General features: G+C 40.9%; 1 protein-coding gene across 1 annotated transcript in view; it reads left to right on the forward strand.

Moving 5' to 3' along the window:
- The window catches only part of hspa12b (heat shock protein 12B), a 98,262-nt gene that overhangs the window by 58,430 nt on the left and 15,366 nt on the right, over positions 1-24,466 (forward strand). Inside the window, exons 8-10 of the mRNA XM_028801450.2 lie at positions 7,918-8,095; positions 11,046-11,132; positions 21,929-22,033. Coding sequence (XP_028657283.1) covers positions 7,918-8,095; positions 11,046-11,132; positions 21,929-22,033 — 370 coding nt within the window. The remainder of the gene's footprint in view (positions 1-7,917; positions 8,096-11,045; positions 11,133-21,928; positions 22,034-24,466) is intronic.

The following is a 24,466-nucleotide window of genomic DNA, read 5'->3' on the forward strand; positions in this document are numbered from 1 at the left end:
ATGGGTCAGATTTGTTCTTAAGACAAAAATAGTGAGATTAATGGCGGATTAATGAGAGATGTTAATAGGCAGGAACTGAACTGAGATTTCTTGGCTGAATCACAAACTTGGTGACCATCACACCTCCTTTATGTACCTGTATGATGGTGTTTTCCTCTTGATAGATCACACTTTATTATTTCTTGCCACTCGCTCTGATCTGTGCCACCCCTGCCACCTCCCAGTGCTGTAAGGCCACAAATTCTATGCAAACGCCTGACTTATGGTGAGCACTATCTGTGTCCCAAGTTTCAAGTCTGTGACCTGAAAAACTGACCAGCAATGAGAGAGAAGTGTTTTTATATTATTACTTGTTTTGCCATACACACCAGTGACTTAACCACTAGGCCACACTGTGTAGCTCCACCTGAAGTTGCTGCCCTGGATGTTTTTTTCATGGATGATTAAGCTCACCATTGTTGATGCAGAGATCATTTCCTCGAGCTTTCTTTCAAGCTGCCTGGTGCACAAGAAGTTCGCAGAACAAAGTTTGATTTGCAGCTCCAGCTGTGTGGCCCACAAGCAGGCATCGGCTGAGGCTGGGAATTTTTAACTTCAAGGTGGATTGTTTATTTAGGGTGGGATTTCCTCCAATAAAAAATGAGCAAGAGAAAGGCAGTGAAAAAAATTGTGTGACCAGGCCATGACCTTGGCGAACAAATGTAGGAAATGTTTCCTCACAGAGGCCAAGAACCTGAAGTAGGAAACTAAGTAAATCTAACAGCTTCATGGTGAGCTGACCCAGTCTATGTCTTGGCGCAAGAGGTAAACAAGGAACCCGTTACAGGAATTGTGCTTGGTCGAGATTTATTTATGCATTAATTTATTTATCTGTGAGCCAAGTGATTTGTTTTGGTTTGTTTTAGATGCTCTTTTGTTTCTTCCATCTTCTTTGGAATAACTCTTGAGAATGACATTTTCTTTTCCTCATCCCTGTGTAGTGTTGGAATGTTACATTACTTGGTAAATCTCAAAAAGGTTAAGTTCTTCTCATGTGGCTGCCACCTCGTAGCATTCCCAGCCACCACTGCGCACTAGGAGAACTGCTGTCTGCTCTCATCTTTTCTACCACTTCCATCCTGTGTTCCCTTGCACAATCTTCACTGGAATGTGACCTTTTTTGCTGCTTCTTCTAGTGTTTCTGATCCTTGGTGACTCCCCAATACTAAAACAGAAGTACTAGAGCCTAAGCAGGAAGCATGTGCAGATAAAAACAGGCCCATTAGATGGTAACGCTACTATAAATTCAAACTGTGTAAAATAACACGATCAAAAAAAATAACACGATCAAAACCCATAAATAACACACCCAGTGCATAACAAACAAGGGGCTGACCATTAACAAAAATATTATGGAATACAGTACTGAGCTGCCTGTCTCCTGCGGTAAGAAGGAATACAGTGCTCCATTGATTCTAGGGGCTTATATCTTCCAACTATTACCCCAAAATCCAAACTGCATACAGCGATTACATTAACTGAAAAAGTAAAGTGGTCTAGTAAACTGATTCAAACAAATTAAGACAAATACAAACATAAAAAAATGTACAGTTAGGTCCATATATATTTGGACAGAGACAACGTTTTTCTAATTTTGGTTCTGTACATTACCACAATGAATTTTAAATGAAACAACTCAGATGCAGTTGAAGTGCAGACTTTCAACTTTAATTCAGTGGGGTGAACAAAACGATTGTATAAAAATGTGAGGCAACTAAAGCATTTTTTTAACACAATCCCTTCATTTCAGGGGCTCAAAAGTAATTGGACAAATTAAATAACTGGAAATAAAATGTTCATTTCTAATACTTGGTTGAAAACCCTTTGCTGGCAATGACAGCCTGAAGTCTTGAACTCCTGGACATCACCAGATGCTGGGTTTCCTCCTTTTTAATGCTCTGCCAGGCCTTTACTGCAGCGGCTTTCAGTTGCTGTTTGTTTGTGGGCCTTTCTGTCTGAGGTTTAGTCTTCACAAGTGAAATGCATGCTCAATTGGGTTAAGATCAGGTGACTGACTTGGCCATTCAAGAATTTTCCACTTCTTTGCTTTAATAAACTCCTGGGTTGCTTTGGCTGTATGTTTTGGGTCATTGTCCATCTGTATCATGAAACGCCGCCCAATCAATTTGACTGCATTTAGCTGGATTTGAGCAGACAGTATGTCTCTGAACACCTCAGAATTCATTCGGCTGCTTCTGTCCTGTGTCACATCATCAATAAACACTAGTGTCCCATCACACTGCCTCCACCTTGTCTTACAGATGATATGGTATGCTTTGGATAATGAGCTGTTCCACGCCTTCTCCATACTTTTTTCTTGCCATCATTCTGGTAGAGGTTGATCTTGGTTTCATCTGTCCAAAGAATGTTTTTCCAGAACTGTGCTGGCTTTTTTAGATGTTCTTTAGCAAAGTCCAATCTAGCCTTTCTATTCTTGAGGCTTATGAGTGGCTTGCACCTTGCAGTGCACCCTCTGTATTTACTTTCATGCAGTCTTCTCTTTATGGTAGACTTGGATATTGATACGCCTACCCCCTGGAGAGTGTTGTTCATTTGGTTGGCTGTTGTGAAGGGGTTTCTCTTCACCATGGAAATGATTCTGCGATAATCCACCACTGTTGTCTTCCGTGGACGTCCAGGTCTTTTTGCGTTGCTGAGTTCACCAGTGCTTGCTTTCTTTCTCAGGATGTACCAAACTGTAGATTTTGCCACTCGTAATATTGTAGCAATTTCTCGGATGGGTTTTTTCTGTTTTCACAGCTTAAGGATGGCTTCTTTTACCTGCATGGAGAGCTCCTTTGACTGCATGTTGTCTGTTCACAGCAAAATCTTTCACATGCAAGCACCACACCTCAAATCAACTCCAGGCCTTTTATCTGCTTAATTGATAATAACATAACGACGGACTTGCCCACACCTGCCCATGAAATAGCCTTTGAGTCAATTGTCCAATTACTTTGGAGCCCCTGAAATGAAGGGATTGTGTAAAAAAAATGCTTTACTTGCCTCACATTTTTATGCAATCGTTTTGTTCACCCCACTGAATTAAAGCTGAAAGTCTGCACTTCAACTGCATCGGAGTTGTGTCATTTTCATTTAAAATTCATTGTGGTAATATACAGAACCAAAATTAGAAAACGTTGTCTCTGTCCAAATATTTATGGACCTAAATGTATGCATGGTGTACTATTCAGAGTCATTCAGGGACTTAATTACCCAATCTTAAACTTTCAGTTTTTTGTTACACCATCAAGAAGTCAGTTTATTAAATACATACTTTTGTAACAATGAGACATCTTATATATAAACGTCTATGAGTGGAAGTGTGTGCGTCTGTCTGCCCGGCCTGGAAGTGCGAGGCTACACCATGAAGCTCAAAGAAAGCGACTCCATCGCCAAAGTGAAACCACCAAGGAAAGACAAATGAGAGAGAAATTCGGTTAGCCACTGATAGACAAGGGGAAGTGAGCGCGTCCGCAAAACGAATCCGTCGACTCTGCATTTCAATTTCTTATCTGACGATTTCAATAGTTTCTAGGAGCCCAGGCTTTTTACAGCACGGGCTTACACAGCTAGTATTAAATAATAACAGTGATAACAGAATTCAATTAAATGCATTAGTAGACTACATTAAAAACACGATTTTGAGAGCACTTAACAACGTCATCTAGTTATAAACATCGTCTTAATAGAGTTTTGTTGGACTCAGTAGTTTTCAAAGACAGCAGATTCTACATCAAGTGATGGAAAAATGGTATCATTGGTGTCCTGTTGTTGGATGTTGGCTGTGGAGGGTCTATAGCTGGAATTTCTTAAAATATAACATTTTTGAAAGACATATCCGAGGAAGAGTAAAATCTGTTCAGCTTTCAAGGTAAAATTGTTACCTGCTTTGGACCATGATGGAGAGAAGGTGTGGAGCTTTGCTAGTAAGTGACAGAGTCAGAGAAATACTGAAACATTATGATTTGCTAATAAGGCAGAAGTGAGGTTGTTTTTAATGGAGACTGTGTTCACTTTTGTATCGACATAGTGGTACCCTCAAAGTCAGTGTGGTGCTTTCCAAAAAACAAGCCCTGGATTACTAAGTAGCTAAAAGGTATCTTGAATGAGAAAAAAGACAGCATTCAAATCCAGTGACAAAGAGGCTCAGAAGGACATACAGCATGTGCTAAAGAAAAGGCTGAGCAAAGGAAAGGAAGCTTACAAAGCTAAAACAAAATCACTCAGAATAACATGAAGGGTGTCTGGAATGGACTGGGTATAATTGCAGGACTCAAGCAATCCAAGGCTGTGGTGCTAGAAGGTGATGTAGACAAAGCTGATACCCTACAGCAATTTTTCAGTAGATTTTCCCTCATTGCGCCCTTTGTTGGCTGGGATTGGCTCCAGCAGACCCCCGTGACCCTGTAGTTAGGATATAGCGGGTTGGATAATGGATGGATGGATTTTCCCTCATACTGCTACCTTCTCCTCACACTACCCCTACTATATCAACAACTCCTACCACATCAAAAGGAATGACCGGTGATGAGTCCACCTCTCGCCATCAGTGTGGACTGTCCATAACTGGACACCAAGTGAAGAGACAACTGAGGAAGTTACACACAGGAAAAGCTGCAGGACCAGATGGAGTCAGTCCTCGAACTGACCAACTTTGTGGTGTCCTCTTTCATCTGTTCAGTTTGTCTCTAAGACTCCAGAAAGTGCAGCTACTGTAGATAGATAGATAGATAGATAGATAGATAGATAGATAGATAGATAGATAGATAGATAGATAGATAGATAGATAGATAGATAGATAGATAGATAGATAGATAGATAGATAGATAGATAGATAGATAGATAGATAGATAGATAGATAGATACTTTATTAATCCCAAGGGGAAATTCACATACTCCAGCAGCACCTTACTGATACAAAAACAACAATATTAAATTAAAGATTGATATGTAGAAAACATCCTCCATTGTTCTTGTTCCAAATAAGGCAAATGCCTCTTCACCTAATGACTAAAAAATCAGTGCCACTTATGTCTCACATAATGACAACCTTAGAGGGGCTGGTCCTGGACTATATGAGACCTCTTGTGGCAGACCACCTGGACCTACTGCTGTTTGCCTATTGGACAAAAATTGCAGTGCAGGATGCAATTATCAATCTGCTCCACAAGGTTTTTTCACACCTGGAGAAAGCTGGCAGAACTGTGAGGGTTATGTTTTTCAATTTCTCCAGTGTCTTCAATACCATCTAGCCATCCCTGTTAAGGAGTAAACTCAGAGATGTGCAGGTGGACGAGCCTATGGTGTCCTAGATAATGGACTATCTGTCAGGCAGACCACAGTTTCAGTGAATCAAGGACTATGTTTCTGATGCCGATGTGAGCAACACTGGAGCACCACAATGAATAGTCCTGTCCCCTTTTCTCTTCACTCTGTACACCACCAACTATAAACATAACACCAGGTCATGTCACTTGCCAAGATTCTGCACTAATGGGGTGTATTGATATGGATGATGAAACAAAGTATAGAAGTCAGATGGAAAACATTCTTTCTTGGTGCAAAGATAATTTTCTGTAACTTAACATCACCAAAACCAAGGAACCGGTGATTGACTTTCATTGCACCAAACAGCCTCTATGTCAGGTCACTATTCAGGGAGTGGCTATAGAGGAGGTCCATATTAAGGACAGGTTGAGCTGGTCTTGTAACACAGAGGAATTATATAAGAAAAGGCAGAGCAGGTGGTTCTTCTTAGCAGACTGCATTCCTTTAATATGGCAATTGACATTCTTCACATATTCTACAGCTCTGTGATGGTTAGTGTGATCTTCTGTATTGTTGTGTGCTGGGCTGGTACTTCAAGAGAGGCCCACTGAATCAACAGGCTAATAAAAAGGGCAGGCTCATTTATGGGACACACTCTGGTCCCCCTGGAGGTCATAGCAAAGAAGGGAATTACAACAAAACTGAGTCAATAGATTACAATTGCAAGCTTTCGAGGCAGCTAAGGCCCCTTCATCTGGCAAGGTTGCTGGATGAAGGGGCCTTAGCTGCCTCAAAAGCTTGCAATTGTAATCTATTTAGTTAGCCAATAAAAGGTGTCATTTCACCCTACTTTCTCCTGTATCAATCTATGGCTACCACGGTACAACACTCTACTGATAACAAAACTGAGTGTCATTATGAACAGTGCTGCATATCCTCACTGTGGCAAACTAACACTGAGCACTTAGTCAACAAATTATTCAACAGAAGTGCCCTTTTTAGTTACAAGACTTCCTTTTCAGTTGTTTTGGTGTGTGTTCAGAACATAGTGTGTGTGAATCTATTTGTTTGCTTATGTATTTATTTAATGAGCTCCTGTAAAAAGCCAAACTATGCCTCTGGGAACAATTAAAGCTCTAATCTAATCTAAAGACTGAGTACATGTTGTATTTGTTCATTCTTTGCTTACAAAGCAACACTAACATAATTCCTTTCAAGAATTATAAAAGACCTCAAGAAGCTCAAAAGGTGAACTGGTATACTGGTAGCTTGCAAATGCTCACCTCTCCCAGTGTTTGTACCAGGGATCAATTTTGCTATGAGGTGCTGCTGTCATAAAAGTAAAAAAAAAAAAAAAAAAAAAAAAAGGAAAATCTACAAAATATACCAGGTGTAGTGACCCCTCTCAAGGAAAATGTGAAACAGTAAACTAATCCGTAAATGAAATCACACTGAATGTTCCTCTTTTAGCAAATTTGGTAATGACTTTCAATGGGAAATTTCAAAACTTTGGACAGTGTTAACTCAATGACCAATTTCATTGATGAGTAAATATGCCAGATTTCCTTTTTCTATGAAGAGAGGTTTAGTTATAAAATGTGAAAGCAATTATTGCAGTTTAAGTGCACTGTAATGGCCTTCTTCACTGAATGTGGCTCGGCAGACTTCACCATGAACGTTTTTCACACTAGACTATCCTGTTGTTCCCACCAGAGGATGAGCATGAGACCAACTAAATCCTGCTATGAATATTACTAGATGATGGCTTACTAGATGATGGCTCTTCCCAGAAGTCTCATAGTGGTTCTTTTCTGTTTAATGCTCTGTTAAGCTTGGAGGAGACAATGGACCACACGATTGTTCCATCTGTGATGTATTACTGGTCAGTAGGCTGCCTGCCACTCTTTTTAAGTCCTTTCCAGTCAACCAGATTTTAGCAAAATCGCTTCTCTGGCAGCCAAGTTGTTTCATGTGGACAGATAGACAAACGGACAGGTGGATAGACATATCAAATTTTGTAGGTGCTTTTCACATTGTAAAAAGGAAGTATACAGTAACTGTGAAGAACAAAAAATCTACATAGAAATGAAACTATAAACGTCAAAATGATTGCCATTTCTAAACTGGCCCAGCATACAATAGGAGTGTTTATGAGTGAGTGCTGCCATGGACTTCTGCCTGCTTGAAGAGATGTGAAGCAGGCATTGTACAGATGAAGTCATTTTGGCCTACACTGTAAATCAAATAGTTTTATAATATGAGTTTAATACAGGGGCATAAGGCACAGAGATTGGAATATGAAGTCAGGACCAAGCTGTCTTCAACAGATACAAAACTGAATATCAGGTTGAGCTCAACAAAACAGAAAAGTAGTTTACAGAGAATTATTTTATAGATTTATACGAGAAAAAGTTCAACAGTCTGTATAGAATAAACATTCTGAATTTATAAACTAACAGAAGTCTAGACACGACTCTTTTAATATCTCTGAGCCTTGAGTATGTTTGCTTTTACCATAATCCTTACTTTTGTCCCTATAAAAAGGAATTGTGTCCCGGGCTTTTTACTGCTGTCTAAGCAGACGCTTGTCATTCTGTCTCTCTCCAGGCTACTCTTGTCTCCCCTGAAAATCCAGAACAGTTGCTAATAGCTTTGGAGCCTGAAGCTGCCTCCATCTACTGTCGGAAGCTCCGACTCCACCAAGTGATCGATCTTAGCAGCCGATTGATTCTCAATGGTTTTGACCAGGAGACTTCAAGTCCCCTGGATTCTGGCTTTCGACAAGGTAGGACTTCTCTGGTGGTGTTACTTTTCTTTTGCTTTAAATGACGTGACCCATTTTTAAATAAGTAAATAATTGAATGTCATTGTCGATCTCTGTGGATGAGGTAATTGGGGCAAGACGCACCTGCGTGTGAGGGTACAGTCTGTATCAATTGCTTCATTGGCTTTATGTGGTGCGCGACTGAGATGCTGCACTCACCAAGGCATTTAAGGTGGAGACGGCACGGGTAAAAAAGAAGACCGATCAGGAATGAAAAAAAAAAAAGAATAGAGAGAAAAAGGAAAATAGAATAAAAAGATGAGCTTAAATGACTGAAGAGAAGAAGGCAGGAGGCAGAAGAAGCCCGTGAGGGTGAATGTGTGGACGTGAGGGTGTGATAGGAGGCCGACAGCCCCCAGGTGGACATCCCTTGGAGAGTGTGTGCGGCCAATGCTTGGGACTGAAGGAGGTCATTCCGGCAGATTGAAGACTTAAGTGCCAGCTTAAGTGAAAAATTAAGGAAAATGTACTAAGTAATTGCAACACAAACACTGACAATCAGTTTTAACGTGAAAAGATGTCGACAAAAGAAGAGAAGCAGCAGACCGCTAGGGTGGAGAAAAGAAGAGCTGCTCAGGAAGCAGCAAGCACATCAACCTCTGAGCAAATGAATGCTAAACATACAGAGAAAGAGGATGAAAACTAGGAATGCTCAAGTCAAGTGTATTCACTGCATGTTATCGTGCAGTATGCCGTTACTGGTATTATATAAATGAAAGCTATAACTGAAAATGTCTGGAAAGGTTGTATAATGTGACATATTCTCAATTAAATGAGCCTACAATCCAAATATCAAAATCCAGAAACTACAGCAGAATCCAAAACAAGAAGAGCAGCAGTAACACCCCAGTAGAGAACCAAAGCTGAGAATCATTTTATATAAGCCTCCTAAGGTCACACCTGAAGTCCTTACTACAAGAAAGTGTTAACAAATGAAACACAATCGAAGGCAAAATCATAAAATGCAGGTGGCCTGGTCAGGTCTCACTCCTGTGAAGCTTAGCTCCTGGTATTCGTTACTATTGTGCATTATCTGTGCTTTCCTGCTCAGTGCTACAGAGAGGAAGGGGTTAAGTAATTAGAAACTGGCTTTAAACTAAACCCAGGATATAGAAGTCTAAAATTCAATTGTTTTCTTTTCAGTCTACAAAATGCATGTTTTTGCCTGCCTTTCGGAACTGACCCATGCATAACGCTGACAATTATTTATTTAGACTTGCTTTATTTTTTAAACACCAAGAAGACACACATGAGACTTCGATGATGTGCTCGCTTGCAGATGGCTCCAATTTCTTTTTCAAAACTGATTTTCATTCTTTACACAAACAAAAAAAAAAAAATCTGCATTTTGGAGTCAGAAGGGGGAAACTAAATCTGTTTCATGTAGAGGCAGCTCGTGTCTGTGTGCTGCTTAGCCCCCCAGCAGTTCAGAGAGTTTCCTCTTTAAAAACTCTTGATTGTTGGTGCCTCACTGGGAGCATGAATAATGCCAGCAGACAGAAAATGTCGGGGGGCAGGAATAACCATGTCAAGGAACAACTGGCCAGTTTCTCATTACCTATAATGTTTACAAAGTTACTCACAAGAGAGAGAAAGTTGAAAGGTCTCAGCACTTAAAATGTCTTTTAATAATTCTGACTAATGATTTTAGGTGCTAAAAGTTTTAAGATGTTTGTGCACAAATAACAAAATTAGTGTGGACAAAGCAATGGGCCAATCACAAAGGTCTAAGAAATCATCAACCAAAACCAATGGACTGGACTCGTCCAAAATAGTCAAATCCAAAAGCTCAAATTTGAGGCTTTGCCTCCAGGAGTAGTCCTCAACCTTCAAATGAGGCCTATTATGGAAAATGTGCCTCACACCAAACTATAGGCTTCTGGCCTGCACAGGCCCAACAAAAAGACTAAACAGCAAACCACCCTAAGCAAACATGATCCACAATTCCAAAAATCAAATCCTTTAACAGCCCAAGTCCACAAACAGAAAACACTTACAGTATCCAGAAATTCAATTAAGAGCCAAAAGACAGAAGGTAAATGCTAATGTTCCAGCAGCCATATTCCTTCGGCTGTGTCCTTAAACAGCCCTGGTGGCCCCACCCCTTTCGGCCCAACATAGAAAAGACAAGAAGCATACAGGAAAAGACATATTAACATGATACAACAAAATAATAATAAAGCAAAATAAAATAGACTTGAAATGAAAACCATAAGGTAAAGACCATAAAGTAAATGATTAAAAAGAAGAAACTACACCATAGCACAGCGGATCTATCATTTTCCCACTAAAGGGAAACCCTTAAGCAAGATGGTTACCGTGACTTCACATGCACACACATGCACACAGTACATGCCACTAGCTATATGAGGCAGTATTGGAGCCAAAATCCTAAATGGCAGAGTGATGTCATCAATACAGAAGGCAAGAATGGCATATAATAACCAATAAAAAAAATAACTTTAAATCACAACGCTTTATCACAGATTTTCTTTATGCAAATCAAACCACTGCACTACATGAAGCAGCACAGACGTCTCCAGTTGGTCGATCTCTACCAAATGAAACATTTGAGGCCCTCCTCCAACTGTGCTTCCAATAATGTGATGCAGTCGATCCAACAGGTGCAAAAATAAATGAAACAACTGAAACTGAATATGGATATTTTATGAAGGACATGTTTTTGGGGATTCCACCATGTCTAAAAAGTTGGAATTTAAATATGAAGGATATCCAAAATTGTGAGCTGAGTCACTGTAAAATGTTTTATCCAAACATTTACAAGGATATGTAAACATATGCAACTGGAGGCTAATTTTTATTATAAACATTGTCATCTACAGAGGTTCTAAATCATCCTCACAGTAGATGTGTACCTGTTGACCTTCATGTCATTTTTTCCCCCTTTCAGCGAGAGAACAACTACGAAGAGCCAGACACAGCCGAACCTTTCTTGTGGAGAGTGGCACTGGAGAACTGTGGTCTGAGATGCAGGAAGGTAAGTCGGCCATCTCTGATAGCTCTGATATACAGAAGAAAAAACCCTAAATTTACAAAATGTGCTGTATTCCAAACATTTTTCAAATCATGGCATGGATCTTTCCCTGGTAAAAGCTAAAAGTTGACATATATGTATGGATATGATTTGAATCTTCAGAATGCTTGATATCTGTGTCAACAGCCAAGCCATTTACACTCATCTGAGCTGAGATCTGAGGGTCCAGGGTGGCTAGAGGAAGCAGTTCAAAGGCATGTGGCTGCCAATAATTTATCAAGTGGTACCTCATTTTAACACTAACAGCCTCTCTGATTAGGCAGACTAAAGATGTTGACAGAAGAAGAGGGAGAAAAACAGGTGTATTCAATCTGTAAAAGAGAGCAAAATGGTCAAAGGGAAAAGTGACTGGGAGATGGAAGAGTGTTCTTTTGTTTTTTGGGAGACATTGTCAGGGAACAGGCGAAGGATCAGAACACCAAAAGAAATGTCAGTCAAAACTGAGGTCAAAACACAATGCCAGAAATACAAAACCAAAACGGAAGCAGAGTGTTTGTTTTTATGTGAAACATCCCAAAATTAGGAAGCCACGTTTATTGCAACAACACCCTAAATACCTCACATGCAACAAGAAGAATCATGTACCCGGCAATGGCTCACACTACTACCCAGAAAACTGCACTACAAAATGGCAACTTTGTAAGGTCAATGTAGTAACATTAAAGACTCCCCCTGTACATTGCACATTGCAAACATAAAAGTCATATGTATGACACCAGATTTATGGAAGCTACTCCCAAATGTAACCTCCTGCTCCCAGCATTTCAAGGTCTATGGCTTGAGGATTGGACGACTCAGCTATCTGTGGTCACAAATGTAACTTTAAGATTTGTCACTCTGATTTCAAGTTACTACTGAAACAACGTGAGAGACCTACAGTGTTAAAACATTTGCTGATCTGTTCTGGTAATAAGTAGATTAACCTTCTCCAGTTGCAATTTAAGCATGTCGGACATCACTTATATAACACCTCCGGTCAGGTCAAGTCATGTGGCTTTATTGTCATACCATTCAAACACTGTATTTCAGCATACAGTGGCACGAAATAACATTCTGCAAAACACCGAACAAGGGTAAGACATGTAAAAAACTATACTATAATATAGCAAAATAAATAAATAATAGGTAAGTGAAGAGATAGACTGCGTGATTGATGGAAATCTTCCTTCACAATGCTAAAAGAGTTGCTGATGCAATGCTTTATAAAGATGTATTTATTGGAGGATTGCAGTGATTGCTGTGTGCATTATCTTTTGTTGGGCCTTGTGGTCAGAGATATTACAGCTCTTGAACCAGACAGTGATGCAGCTGGTCAGAACGCTACCGATAGTGCCCCTGTAGAATGTGGTGAGTATAGAGGGCAGTAGTCTTGCCTTTTTCAGCCGTCAAAGGAAGTGGAGACTCTGCCGTGCCTTCTTGGCTATGGTGGTGGTGTTAATTGACCAAGTAAGGTCAGCCTCAAAGTGCCCACCAAGGAATTTGGTGCTCTTGACCAATTCCACCACAGAGCCCTTCATCTGCAGTGGTGTGTGGACAGCATGGGCCTTCCTGGAATCAACAATCCTCACCTTCATTTTGTTCACACTGAGAGACAGATTGCTGTAATTGCCCAAGTCCACCTATAGTCATGTCTCCGTTCTGTAAGCTGACTCATCCTCATTACTGATGTGACCCACCACTGTTGGTGTCATCCACAAACTGAATGATAGTGTTAGAGCCATACAACCATTAGTCAGCAGAGTGAACAGAAGTTGGCGGAGTCCACAGCCCTCGGGGGTACCCATGCTAAGCATGACGGTACTGGAAATGGTGTTCCTGATGTGGCCTGTCTGAGGTGTCTCTGTCATGAAGTCCAAGATCCGGCTGAATAGGGACATGTTGTAGCCTAGCAGACCTAACTTCCTTATGAGTTTCTGAAGGATGATTGTTTTGAATGCTGAACTGAAGTCAATGAAAAGCATTCTGACATGAGTGTCTACACCTGTAATCCATTTTAGGTAGCTTTTTTAGAAAGCTAAAATTTTGCCTCTAGTATTGCAATTCAAATGATTAATATTCAGACATGGTTCAGTGGTTAGTCATGCTGCTTGCTTCTCAGATACAACTTTGTCAGTTTGACAAACACCCTGGTTGCCTTTTTTTTTTGGAGTTTTCATGGACTCCTCATGTCTGGATGGGCTTCTCTCTGGGTACTCCAGTTTCCTTCCACATACTCAAAAGATGTGTACTTTGTGTTAATTAGCATTTCTAAACTGAATGCAGTGTGTGTACAGCATGTGTGCTCTGCAAAAGATTGACGTCCTTTCTAGAGTTGTGTCCTGCCTTGTGCCTTACACTATCAGGATTGGCTGTGAGCCCACACCCCTGAGTTGCCTTAGGTGGGTTTGAGAATGTGTTTATGTAATATTCAGATGTTATCAGAATGCTGTGTTTTCTTGTGTTGCAGCAAACCCCAACTTATAGGAGAGAGCAGACATTGGCACCAGATTTGCGCAGCAATGAAGCCACAAAGCTTTTAAAATGAGGGACAGATAGAATCATGCCAATAATACCCAAGCCCTACAGTATTTCCACCCCAAAACTCAAATATTAACACCACACTAGAAAAAATGTCCAAATAGTTTAAGTATATTCAGTCACAAAAATATATACTGTATATTCCTTATTTATTATAATCACAAATTACAAACACAACAAAGAAAGGTAATGATAAAAGTACAAAACAAACACCACGAACAAACCCCCCAAATGATATTTACAGTCCTGGAAAAAGTCTTATTGGTAGGTGATGAGTCTTGAGGCGTAATCACCAGTTAAAGGATGGAAAGATGTGGCCAGATACTCCCCCTTAGTAAATTGCTTCCCGGAAAATGGATAGAGAACATAATCTCTAGAAATGGTCTTCTGAGGCGTGCCTCTTCTCAAAGAGCATCGGTGGACTGGATTGGGGAAAAAAAGTCCCTAAATCTGGTGGCTTGGCACAATCCTTCTCCACTACAAATGTCCATTTGATAAAGGGGTTTGTTTTAGCTGCTGCTGAGGATGAAGTTGATCGATAAATGAACAAATCAAAAAGTCTGGCCACAACCTTCTTTTCTGGATTTATGTCTACAGTGCCTAAAAATCCCAAACTATAAATCCCACAAGCCCCTCTGCATCCATGCATACCTGTTTAAAGACATAGACCACACATTTACAAAAAGGAATCTGCGCAACTAGTGTTGTTATTAGCTTTCAGCAAACAGCAAACAGGACATACCTATAAACAAATGAAACCCCCTATGTGGCACCACTACAGTGTAAAGAAACCATGTGGAATGTCGTAGTAGAGTTTTGTCATTTGTTTCATTATAAGCACATTTCAATAGCCTACCTTCATTAGATTTTTTTTTAATAATTTTGAATGACTTACAAACTGAACATGCAAGTTACACAGTTTTGGTCTGCGTATAACAAAAAAATCATACATGAATGAGAAAAAGCAGAAGGCATAATTTACTAGACCTGTTTTAGGACTGTGGAGTCTAAGTACTGATTGAAGGAGTTAATTGATGTTATGAAGGGAACCAGAAGGTACTTTAAAATGAGTTCTTCAACTGGGAGAACAAATGGAAGATGTTTAAGTGGAAATTTCCACATAAAATTTAGAACGTATTTCTCAGTTGTCAGCTAGTATGGCTGACAGTGGTACTGGGGGACATTCAAATCTCAATTCTGAATTTTTTGAAATAAATAGATCAATAAAGATGGGTGAAATAGTTTGGCCTGCTCTTGTCAAACTTTTTCTTATCTTCTTAAGAGACTTTAGTGTGCTCTCAGTTGATGGATCAGAACTGCTTTTTATTTGTTTTTGAGATTGTTCATAGTTTTGGTCATCATTACAATTATTAGTACCTTTGTTTTTCATTGCCACTGCCATATTGTCCTTGTCTTTTATGGATGAAGCCATATTGTTCACTGTCGCTATGCCTGTTGTCAGTCGTCTGTAATGTATTTTGTCATTAGTCCCCCCTATATAAGATGGTGGCACTTAGCTTCTGGTGCCTCTGTATTGGATTCACTTTAAAATCACTGTCTTCGTTGTAGGTAGCTAGGGAAATTGAAAACCAAATGATGTAAGACCTTTTTGGCAATATTCTTTGACTTACAAAATCTGGTTTATGTCTCTCATTTATTCAGTTGTTGTTTGTTTCTTGTCAGTGAAATAGACTTGTTTTTATTTTGCCACACCCTCTGTAGTTTATTACAAGTTTACAACCTTCCATCCAATCTCATTCAGTGTTGTGTAGCCTACCTTAGCCGCAATGGGTACAAAAAAATAAAACAAGCCCTGATGGAGCCCCTCACCATTGCAAGGTAAGTAAAAAATTGTTTATAAAGCGCTAATCACAAATAAAAGTCACAAAGCACTGAACAATAAAACATAGCATAAAATGAAGGGTGCCACCATGTTGTGGTTTTGTTGCCATGACATTGACCCATTCGTATGAGCCATGGTTTTGGAGGTCACAAACTGCAATGTCATTAGCATTACAATATAAAGGTTGACATTGCAGTCCAGGCTTTATCCAAGATTCTGTATAAATTCAAAACTGTCTTGTGTGTTAGCAGTGAACTTTTGGTCGCTTATAATCTTTAGGCTGGATTTCTTGACTTTTCTTTTGGTGATGTTCTCTTTGGTATTATTGACTTTGGTAACAACCTTTACTTGTATTTAAATTCTGTTTTTGGGTCATTCATTTCCTGGTTCATGTTTCCCTTATGTCTCAGCTTTGTCCTCACTCTGGCTAAGCTTCAGATAGATGGGTACCATGAATAAATAGCACACAAAAGGGGTTGCCGGGTTGAGGTGTGTCATATTTCCTCTTGTCAGGGAGCTCCAGAAGTTCAAGCACTACTGATGTGCTACCTCCATTTAAACTAAACTCTAGGAATTATCAGTGGACAACAAGGGGGTCATCTTCAAACTTGTGTAGTCATCTGGGAATATTGCACCTATTTTTTGCATATGCTGTTAGAAGGATGCATCCCCATATCTCACACCATGGTGGGCCATCATTTGTGCATTGCACTTTAAGTACTTTAAAAATGAAAGGCAAGAACATGTTAAAGAGAGTTAGAGCACCAAATGACAACCCTGTTTAAAACCCTTTTTTATTTAATGTAAAATTTTAATGTAAAGCGTTCTGCCTTGGTCTGCTTTCAAATGATGTCAACTTCCTGCAAGGTGCTCATAATTATTAAGCATTAAGTTAAGTTTAGTTAGACTTAAAGAAGCACAGCGGCATGTACTTTGTGAGTAAAGAAGTTCTTAAAATGTGCTATGAATTAAATTGGCAGTCCATGATTTCAGGTTTCCAGTTATTGTGGCCATTTTTCTTCAAACAATGCCAAGTTAATTCCTCCCCTTTCTCCCATTACTTCTTATACTGTACCTGCAGAGTCCTTAAAGGTGCTTATAAAGTGGGCTTTCACTCTTTGAACAATGGGCTATCATTTGTGTGCAGCAGCACGGCTGGTAAAATTATCAAGACGCCAGTGGTTTGGCGCAGGTGTGTGTGTATCTGTGCGATGTGCGTCAGGGTGGGGGGCTTGGTATAATTTGAAACACATAGGGAGTTCAAATTCCTTTAGTACTTTCCATCTTGACTCTTAGCCAATATGTTACCGAGCTTTGGAGCTCAAATGCAGCTGTTTATTTGCTTTCTTTCCATGACATTTCTGCAGACCTATTATAAAGAGCATGACTAAAATGGCTGTAAATGGTGCAAGAGATGAAGCCTGGCTCATTTTAGTGGTTTTGAAGCTGAATTGGTGTGGTGTAGTGGTTAAAGGTTCCAATCCCACCCCAGCCGCTGTTTATGTGGAGTCTGCACATTCTCTCATGTCTGTGTGGGGTTTCTACAGTTGCTCCATTTCTCTTGCTACGTCCTAAAGACGTGTACATTAGGTTAATTAATCATTCGGTAACATTTTATATCTGCCATTATTAATCCTTAAAAACGGATACACAATTTCAGTGATAGATTAGAAGATCTGAAAGAAGATCTGCAACTAATGCATAAGTGATTTTTAAAGACTGACATGTGAGTCACTGCCTTGAACCCAAAAGACGAGGCTAAGTCTAAGGACTTCAGCTTTATTCAACTTGAAACAGGAACAGCAAGGTTATTTATTGCAGCAGGAGCTACCACTCTACTACACACAGATTCAGCAAACAGGCCCTGATAAACGTGTTGCACGCAGAGATGGTGAGCTTACAGGGCGCTGTGAACCTGTGGTTGCTTCGGCAACAGACAAGCAGCCCTCAACAGCTGCGTCAATCGCATTTTCGGCATCTCCCCATTTTGGCGTGTTGCCCTGTTGGGGAGGGTCTCAAAAGAGTTAAAAAAAAAAAAAAACCTCACATCCCTCCCCCAAGATGGGCTCAGCCAGGTACAAGAGAAGGTCTGCGTTGACGAGCGCAGTCCTGGGACTGTGGTGAACATCAAATGCAAATGGGCATTCGCATCCTTCTGTCTGTAGAGCCACTGAAGCGGGGTGTGGTCAATCACCAGGGTAAACCGCCATCTTCATGAGTAGTACTGGAGGGCTTCCACTGCTCACTTAATCGCTAAACAGTCCTTTTCTATTGGTTGAGTAATTGCGCTCCCTGGGGAGCAGTTTCCTGCTGAGAAAAGTGATGGGGTGTTCTTCCCTCTCAAAGCACTGAGAAAGCAAAACAAAATTAGGGATGAATCGCCTATAGTATTCAGAGAGCCTAAGGAAGACACAAACCTGCCTCTGTGTTTCTGGACATTTATACGCAAGCACCTCCCCCACCTTGTCCATCTGAGGCTTGAGCAGACCCTTCCCCATGGAATACCGCAAAAAATGGGTTTCTGACTTACCCAGCCTGCACTTCTTCGGGTTAGCCGTCAACTCAGCCACCCTCAATCAGTCAAGCACCACCTGCAGGCAGCCGAGGTGAGATGTCCAGTCGTTACTGAAAATTACCACATTGTTGTGATACGCTCTCGTGTACACAGAAAGAGGACGCAGGATCTGGTCCATCATCCGTTGAAAAGTCAACAGAACCCCATGGAGATCGAAAGGGAGCCTGGTAAACTTGAACAGTCCATCTGGGGTGGCAAATGTGGTTTTCTCACAACTGGATTCCTCCAGAGGCACCTGCCAGTACCCTTTCGTAAGATCCACAGTTCAGATATACGAGGCTTGCCAGAGTATCTCCAACAAGTCATCTATATGCTGTAAGGTTTCTAAACTCATTTGAGACTCCCCCCAATGGGACAACATGCCGAAGAGTGTCCCAAAGCGCGATCACCACAGGCTCCCAATGCAGAAGCGGCTCACAGCTAAAGCAGATTCAAGTCTATCAGGGTCGCGGTATAAGCGCTTGCCATTGATAGGTGATGCAAGGAACATTATAAATGCAGAAACAGCTCTTCAGCATGGACTTTCACCGCACATCTTTTCCCCAAACTGACCGCCTCAATTATTGTCTAGCATTGAGTGTCTAAGAGTAACTGCTGTGATGTTTAAAGCAAAAAAAAAAAAAGAAGATGTCTTTCCCAAAAACTGAAAATACAATGGAAAACACATGGGAGCCTTTTCTAAGCGTTGTGAGTTATTTTTCAAGCCAGAGGGTTAAACCGTAATCATAGTCGGAGAAGAATTGTAATAAATTCTATTATTTTACCAGAACCAAAACAATTTCATAGGAGAGACCTAAAAAAAAACAGAAAAATTAAAGACTATCCAACCACTCGTGTTCACTGATCAAATTCATACCTTGGACAAAGCAGCTCCTGCACTGCACTGTATTTTATTAGCAGGTCTTCATGTTGTGAGTCAGGTGAGAGGTCCCAAGCAACCTGGCAAAATCCACTAGCAACCCTTTATCTGCCTGTAGTGGATTATTAAATGGCAATGTGAGACACTAAAAATGTAAACATTAAACAAAAAATCTCAAGGAATCTCAAGGAATAAAATTCAATATAATCTAAAAAAACAAAGCAAAAAATGTAAGTTTCCAAAATATGAAAATCTTATGAGCCAAAAAAAAAAGGGGGTAAATAAATAAGCAAAGCAATCCTGCCAATCTGAATTCCTAACAATTCTGAATTAGCCCAGTGTGCGTGGTCGTGCCCTGTGATGGAGTGGTGCTGCATCCAGGGTTTGTCTTCACTTGCAACCAATGCTGTCAGGATACACACCAACCCCTGCATCCAGATAGATTTAAAAACTTCACAAGATGGATCAAAAGAGCTTGTTCACTATTTGTTACCCCTCTTGGCTACTCAGACCACATGGGTCAGTGGCTGAGGCACTGTGTTAAACTGTAGGGTTCCTGTTTCAACTCCCACTGCTAGCTGACTGTATGGCCCTGCGTAAATTTATGTGAATTTCCCCCTGGGATTAATAAAGTATCTATCTATCTATCTATCTATCTATCTATCTATCTATCTATCTATCTATCTGAATTGTTAAACTTGCCTATGCTGCTACTGTAAATGAATAAATGTGAACACTTGTGCTATATCTCTGTAAGACCAAGTCACCTCGGGGTGCACTGAATTATTTGTTGGCTTCACTTTTTTCAGGGTCATCAGGACATAAGAGATCACCACTGTAGACTGTAGATAGGCCACTGACTGCAGGCAGAAAAGTTGTATGAAAGCTGTTTATCTTTTTGTCTGTCTTTTTTTCCCTTGATTTTAATGGATGCTCATCATATCTTCCTAATCTAATCCAAAGATGGATGTTTGTCAAATCTCTAAACAGAAGAGGATTTTACAAGTACAAGAAGATGAAATGGAATGCTGGCCATAGTCCTGCTCCTCACTCTCCCAATGGCTCTTGTCTCTGTGGTTCTTTGTAGTTCTCTGCTCTCAGTGTTTCTTATTGTACATTCTGTGGCTGATGCTGCATCTGAATTCTACAGCTCAGATGTTGAACTTTGCATTGTATGTACTAAGGAACACTTTGGCTTGAAGAAGAGAAGATTCAAGTCCCAAAACGTGTCGGCAAGATATCATAAATACTGTTCGTTTTCCCTGTCTGCATCAGCCTTGGAGATTGTTTTTCTTTTTGTTTGAATGTTTTACCTATTTAAATACTGTATTTTCTCCATCGTTGGCTCACCCTTTAAATAGGTATCTCTTTCTAAAATTGACTGTTTCTCTTAATGTACAATTTGTTTAACAGTGATGGGCAAAACAATTCACACAATATTGAATTTGCAGCAAATCTCAATGTTTTATATTGCAAAAAAAAAAAAAATCACGCCTCACTTCCATTGAAATTCATGCCATTCAAAGGAATAGTTTTTAAGCATTAATTCCATATGTGCTATGCATGTCATTTATAATTTAAATAAAGATTTCTAGTGGGGGGGAAAAAAAATCACCAGACTCCTTTGCTGTCATGTGAAGACTTTTTCTGGAGTCGTCAGCCGTGTGTTGTGCTTATTCTGCTATTATAGACTATCATGATCACTTGAATCATGAAGCTCAGTGGCACATGAAGTGTGCTCGTCCATAACCTGCATGAAGCGGTTGGCTGATAACAGCTGGATTGGCAGACACGACTATCGAGTTGTTTTGTGGAGAAAACACAGTAATGTGCACAATGGTGCATTTTGGTGCATCTTCATGTGGAATATAAGCAGCATTTTTTGCAAATGTACCACACTCTTCTGCCATGATATGAACGACAAGCATAAATGGAATTGATTTTACCCAAGAGTTGTAGATTACATGTGTTATGCAGGTAAACATGGAAGAGTGAACAAGGCTTTAAGGAGCAGTATGCTTTGTTTTTCACCCCCTAAAAACTCTGACCCAAAAAGCTTTGCATTTCACATCAGCATGTCTGTTGTTTAGTGTCATTTCACTAGTGGTTTTACTTATTAATACAATGTGATTTATGTTCCTCCCTTTATTCCTATTTTTTCATAATTGCGGTTTTAAAAATAGATTTACTTGTCTATCGTTTGATTCAGTGATTGTCCAGTGTGGCAGGTATCTTTCTGTTATGTTTCTAGATTCAGCAGACAGCAGAGATGCATGAGAGCCATTGAGCTACTTGTCTGTCTTTTTTGTCCTCCTGTTTTAATGGATGTTCATCATGACATTCTACTCTAATCCAAACAATATACATGTTTGTCAAAACTCCTAATATAGGAGGTTTCTTCAAGTAAAAAAGCTGCAATAAAGTGCCTGCCATGGAGTTAGTGGTCAAGCAACTCCATGCAAACTTTCCAAAGTTAAGCAATATGAACAAAGTGGAGCGGGCCCTTCTGATACTCCTTGTTGTTGATCCCCTGTTGTCCACATGCAGGGAAGCTGATCAAAGCAATAATGTCTGGGTCACCTTCTCAGTCTGAGAACACTAGTGCTCTCTTGACCAAGAAGGCTGAGATGTCTTCTCCTGAGCCTTTCAGAATCAGATCACAGCCTCATGTTCTGGCGAAGGCTCTGTTGAGGTAGGAGTTTGCAGGAAATGATTAGCATTTGATGGTCAAAAATAGAAACAGTGGAAATGAGAAAAGGAAATGTAAGCCTATTGTCTGTTTTCTGAACTGTTTTCTCTGCTCTCAAACAACCTGACAGTTTGCACTGACACAAGCTCGACTTCCACCATCTTGGACTGTGGAGCACCTGGTGGCAGGTGGTCTGTACTCACATTATACTTGGGTGTTCCTTTACTGACTTCCTCTCCCTTTGTTCTGCCAACAGGTGACCGTTACATTGTAGCAGACTGTGGTGGTGGCACAGTGGACCTCACCGTCCACCAAATTGAACAGGTACAAGGAACCCTGAAGGAACTCTACAAGGCATCAGGTAGGATATTCATCAATAACTTTGAAATGGGCTTATACAGTACATTTCTGCACTTCCCTATGACCCTAAAATGAATGGATGGATGGATTGATGGATAAGACGAATGGATGCAGGCATTCCTGTGTTGCCAGATGTTTACATTTGGAAGAAGGTTAATATTTCCAATGCCTTTACTGGCTTAGGCATTGACTACGTCATCAATAAGCATTGCAGGTTTGCCCTACAGGATTAGTCAGCAGACTGTAAAACATAAGGATGGGTGCCAGTTCAGTTCTAGCTTTTGAGTTTCTTTGTGTCCCCCAGCAAGTCATGTCTCCTGCTGGTACCCAGCTCTAGACATTTGAAGGCAACTGCAAAATATTTCTGTGTTTTGAAGTGGCTGATAAGCAAAACAACCAGTTTCATTTCACATACAGTTTCACAGCATTGCTGCTAGAATTTGTTTTGCATGCAATTTGACAGTTGTGAAATGTGAAGTTACTGATAAACTTTCTCAGTTTTTACAGTTTGTTTGGAGGGAGATGGAAAGCAACATACATTGAACCCAGAGGGTTTGGCAACACTTCACACCCCTTCAAGACCTGTAAATATGACAGGATGTGGGATCAAGTGAAAACAACTGGGGAAAAGCAGCTTTTGGAAGTGTGACATTGCTGAACACAACTCACTATGTGGCAAGAAAGACGTAATTCTAGACAAAACACTGTAACCAAGTGAGGTAACACAATTGTAGTCCACAGTGGATGAAATGCTTCCACTCCAGTCTTTATTGAGGTCCTTCCTGCCTTTGGTGTCACCTTTTTAAAGGTGTCCTCCTATCAGCCATAGAGCACTCACTGCCTGATGGAAACTGTAGTCCCGTGTCAGCTGTACCACAGAGTTGCAGATGAGATAAAAACTGAAGCCCAGGGTGTGTACAGGCACCCTAACCCGACACAGACAGGCACACACACGGTTTATTTACAGTTCACAGCTCAACACAGGCAGTAAGCACAGTCCCTTCTTTGCCACCTGTCATTCCGCCTTTGTCCCCTTCCTCCTGACTCTGGCCCCTTTTTATAGGGCACCCGGAAGGACTCCAGGTGCCCAACGAGCTTCTTCCATCAAATAGGGCCCTGTAAAAGTCCAGGCGCCCCCTGGTGGTGGCCATGGGCCCCAGCAGAGTTGACCTTCCCAGCTCACAACCCGTGGCCCATCTGCAAACCAAGGGGAATGCCCTCTATCGGTCCAGAGGAGAAACTGTCTTGAAAATACTCTCTCCCGCGGTCCTTCCATACTCAGGGCATCACGGCTGGGTAAGGGCTCCAGCCGTCCTCCACAAAACATAAGGAAAACGTTTTTATTTATATACAGTGATCCCTCGCTATATCGCGCTTCGCCTTTCGCGGCTTCACTCTATCGCGGATTTTATATGTAAGCATATTTAAATATATATCGCGGATTTTTCGCTGCTTCGCGGGTTTCTGCGGACAATGGGTCTTTTAATTTCTGGTACATGCTTCCTCAGTTGGTTTGCCCAGTTGATTTCATACAAGGGACGCTATTAGCAGATGGCTGAGAAGCTACCCAACTTACTTTCTCTCTCTCTCTCTTGCGCTGACGTAGGGGGGTGTGAGCAGGGGGGCTGTGTGCAGCTGCTTCCTGAAACGACATGCTGTGCTGCACGGAGCTTCGCATACTTAAAAGCTCAAAGGGCACGTATTGATTTTTTATCTCTCTCTCTATCTCTCTCTAACTCTCTCTCTGCTCCTGACAGAGGGGGTGTGAGCTGCCGCCTTCAACAGCTTTGTACCGGCGGTGCTTCGCATACTTAAAAGCCAAAAAGCCCTATTGATTTTTTTTTTGACTGCTTGCTTTGCACTCCTTTGAAAAGGAAGATATGTTTGCATTCTTTTAATTGTGAGACAGAACTGTCATCTCTGTCTTGTCATGGAGCACAGTTTAAACTTTTGAAAAAGAGACAAATGTTTGTTTGCAGTGTTTGAATAACGTTCCTGTCTCTCTACAACCTCCTGTGTTTCTGCGCAAATCTGTGACCCAAGCATGACATTCTAAAAATAACCATATAAACATATGGTTTCTACTTCGCGGATTTTCCTATTTCGCGGGTGGCTCTGGAACGCAACCCCCGCGATGGAGGAGGGATTACTGTATATATCTATCTATTATATAAAAAAAATCTTGGGGCGAGACGTGATCATCTCGGAGAGACACTTTGAAGCCCCTGAGACAAGGAAGTGAGACAAAAGGACAGCTACTGTACAGGCTTTTAAATGATCGACGCGCAGTGTGACAAGCAGATCACGCATCTCAACAGGTGCAGCAGACAGCCAGCAGCTGATCCGTCCACATCTCTTTAGCGTGCATTCAGCCCCCCCCACACCCCCCCGCACAATGCGAGTGGCAAGAGACACGAAGTGGCTAGCGTGAAGC

The sequence above is a fragment of the Erpetoichthys calabaricus genome, chromosome 5, assembly GCF_900747795.2.
Source record: "Erpetoichthys calabaricus chromosome 5, fErpCal1.3, whole genome shotgun sequence".
Classification (NCBI taxonomy): domain Eukaryota; kingdom Metazoa; phylum Chordata; class Cladistia; order Polypteriformes; family Polypteridae; genus Erpetoichthys; species Erpetoichthys calabaricus.